This window comes from Penaeus monodon, chromosome 15 (genome assembly GCF_015228065.2).
Source record: "Penaeus monodon isolate SGIC_2016 chromosome 15, NSTDA_Pmon_1, whole genome shotgun sequence".
Lineage (NCBI taxonomy): Eukaryota > Metazoa > Arthropoda > Malacostraca > Decapoda > Penaeidae > Penaeus > Penaeus monodon.
The window spans coordinates 14,438,986-14,442,487 of NC_051400.1; the positions used below are offsets into that span (position 1 = coordinate 14,438,986).

A 3,502-nucleotide genomic window follows, 5' to 3' on the forward strand; every position below is an offset into this window, starting at 1 on the left:
ACGGGAGCTTTGCTTAACCCTTCCTTATTTTATTTTTGATCCTTTTTTTTTATTTTGATTTATATCCTTTATTTAGTTTCCCGCCATATTTCCAGAGGATCTTCACACCAGAAGCCGAAAGACGCTTTCTTTCCTATCCTGTAAATGAACGATTTCCTTTTTTTTTTATATATACGCTTTTCGCCTCTCGTTTTCCCGGCTTTCTCATAGACACTGCCTTCGTTGTAGGCACCCTCTCGACTACCCCTTTACCTCTATTCTCTTCACCTCGTTTATCTAAACCATAAGCACCAAGGTGGCATGCTCCGGTGCCGTCTTCAAGGAAAAAACTTACGCCATTTTTCTCTCTTCTTGTCTATGGCCTTGCTACAGGGCGGAGCGAGAAAAGACAACCCTCTCTTCGGAACTCAATGATGCTCGGTCTGCAGCCGATGCGCTCAGTAACGAGAAGGTAAAAAGCAAAACAAAACCAGGACGCCGTTGTCAGCCCACTCAAACACGTCTCTTTAAGAAAATAATCAAATTGCTCTTTCTCTCGCATCTAATGGCTGACTTGCGCAAGCGAATGCTCGGGTACTTCACTTGTTTTGTGGATTTCACTTTGCTTATGGATTTCAACTCTTACCTTTATTCCTAGAAGAACATTAGAATAACGAAGAAAATAAAGTAAAAAAAAAATATATATATATATAGTATCCACAAAATAGTGAAGAAACACCGACGATAAAACAAAAAAAAGCGTATAAACACTACTGACAAATGCTCTTCTCGGTTTCTTCATCACCATTATTATTTTCATCTTTATTTTATTTTTGGTAACAGCTAACACACACTATTCTAACAGGCTTGAGAAGGAAAAAGCAAAATTGAATGGTCAAGTCGACGATTTGAAGTTTGCTACAGATCAAATGGCTACCGATAAGGTAAAACAGACAGACACTCATTCACACAAGCTAGATCATATTTCTTCGTCTCTCTATCTCTTTTAGTGGAATTAGCAGCATTGCTAAAAAAATGAAGGACTTTGTTTTACTAAAGAAGTGATGTCTCGCAAAAAAAGCAATGTGTTTAGGAAGCTAACGGTAAGAGATTGCCAAGAGTTGTAATTTTCAAACTTGTCTTTATATTCGTTGTCCCTGATGATTTTTTGATTGCAAAGTCGTCGTGCATTTTAGAGATCAGCAACGAAGCGGATTCTTGTCTTATTTTTTGTCATTTTAATGCTTCCAAAATATTTTCGTGAAGAGTTTGTCCTCAATAACCCTAAATGCATGTCATCCTTTTAGTATGATACCAGTCATTCCGATTAGAAACAAAATCTACTAATACACGTCTTACCTTAACTTTTGGTCAGTTACTGAAACAGAATATGAACCGAAATTTGCTTTTTTTAACATTTTTTTTTTCCAAAAGTTAAGAGTCCTAATAATTTCCTCAAGAAGCTCCTAGTTTTGTAGTGGTTACCCCCCCCCCCCATCCCCTCCCGTTGGAACTGTTTCCCCGCGATCTTAAATTAGCTCACAGGTGGAGAACAGGTAGACCAAATTACCTCATTGGACTGGTTCTCTACCTGTTTTCTTACCTCACCCCCCCCCCCCCCTTCTCCACTGCCACTCATCGATTCGTCTTCAAAGCGTGTTTTCTTGTTTCATTTTTTAAAACTTTCTTAATAACCTCCATTCTTGTTCTCATTTTATTTTCATAATTTCTCGCATTGTTCATGTAAATACTATGAATTCCTTTACAGAAACGTTGAGTAGGCTTACTGGTTAGTTTCTATTCTTGCTAAAATATGTACATGCAGAGAAATAAAAGTGATAGGAAATTCAGAAAAGGAAGAAACAGTGAAATATAAAATGAGGATAGCTATCAGCAGAGTCAATGCGACGACCACTGACTCCGTGCTTCCGTCCAGGCCGCTGCCGAGAAGATGAACAAGCAGCTTCAGCACCAGATTAACGAGATCCAGTCCAAGCTCGACGAAGCCAACCGCACCCTCAATGACTTCGACGCCACCAAGAAGAAGCTCGCCGTGGAGAACGCCGACCTTCTGCGCCAGGTGGAGGAAGCGGAGAGCCAGATCGGCCAGCTGTCGAAGCTGAAGCTGTCTCTCACCAACCAGCTCGAGGACACCAGGAAGCTCGCCGACGATGAGTGCAGGGTACGGGGCTTTCGATGCTTTTCTTTCTTTCCTTCTGGTGGGATTTCAAGTGATTTTGCTGCCTATGGTTTCCCGGCGTGTGGTTTGTGGATTTATCAATGCTTGTCTTCTTTTAGGAACGTGCAACTCTTCTCGGTAAGTTCCGCAACTTGGAGCACGACATCGACGGCCTCCGCGAGCAGCTGGACGAGGAGGGCGAGGCGAAGGCCGACCTGCAGCGCCAGCTCTCCAAAGCCAACGCTGAGGCCCAGATGTGGCGTGCTAAGTACGAGTCCGAGGGCGTCGCGCGCGCCGAGGAGCTCGAGGCAGCGCGCCTGAAGCTCGCCGCCCGCCTCGAGGAAGCCGAACAGCAGATCGAACAGTTGAACATCAAGAACATGAACCTTGAGAAGACGAAGCAGCGCATCGCCACCGAGCTCGAGGACATGCAGATCGAGGTAGAGCGAGCCACGGCGCTGGCCAACGCCGCCGAAAAGAAGCAGAAGAACTTCGACAAGATCATCTCCGAATGGAAGATGAAGGTCGACGATCTCTCGGCTGAACTCGACGCCTCGCAGAAGGAATGCCGCAACTACTCGACCGAGCTCTTCCGCATCAAGGCCGCCTACGAGGAGAACCTGGAGCAACTCGACTCCGTGCGCCGCGAGAACAAGAACCTCGCCGACGAGATCAAGGACCTGATGGACCAGATCGGCGAGGGCGGACGATCCCTCCACGAGATCCAGAAGAACGCCAGGCGCCTCGAGATCGAGAAGGAGGAACTGCAGGCCGCCCTCGAGGAAGCCGAGGCTGCCCTTGAGCAGGAGGAGAACAAGGTGCTCCGCGCCCAGCTTGAGCTCAGCCAGGTCAGGCAGGAGATTGACAGGCGCATCCAGGAGAAGGAGGAGGAGTTTGAGAACACCCGGTGAGTTCAGGGCATCTCTTATCAGTGCCGATGCATAAATCAGTCTCTAGTATGAATTATATGATAAATGCGCTAAATGTAACATAAATATTAATTCGTGTCTTTTACAGTAAATGCCACCAGCGCGCCATTGACTCCATGCAAGCTTCTCTGGAGGCTGAAGCAAAGGGCAAAGCTGAAGCTCTCCGCATGAAGAAGAAGCTCGAGTCTGACATCAACGAGCTTGAGATCGCCCTCGACCACTCCAACAAGGCCAACGCCGACCTCCAGAAGCACATCAAGAAGATCCAGGGAGAGATGAAGGAGCTCCAGGCCCGCGTCGAGGAGGAGCAGCGCCTCGCGTCGGAGTACCGGGAACAGTACGGCATCGCGGAGCGCCGAGCCAACGCCCTGCACGGCGAGCTGGAGGAGTCCCGCACGCTCCTGGAGCAGTCCGA

At 47.1% G+C, this 3,502-nt stretch overlaps 1 protein-coding gene across 1 annotated transcript in view; it reads left to right on the forward strand.

Annotated features, from left to right (window-relative positions):
* LOC119581761 (myosin heavy chain, muscle-like) overlaps positions 1–3,502 on the forward strand; it is a gene marked incomplete in the record, with an annotated part of 38,657 nt that overhangs the window by 31,920 nt on the left and 3,235 nt on the right. Inside the window, 4 exon segments of the mRNA XM_037929893.1 lie at positions 845–923; positions 1,916–2,161; positions 2,278–3,065; positions 3,176–3,502. Of these exon segments, the coding sequence (XP_037785821.1) occupies positions 845–923; positions 1,916–2,161; positions 2,278–3,065; positions 3,176–3,502 (1,440 nt within the window).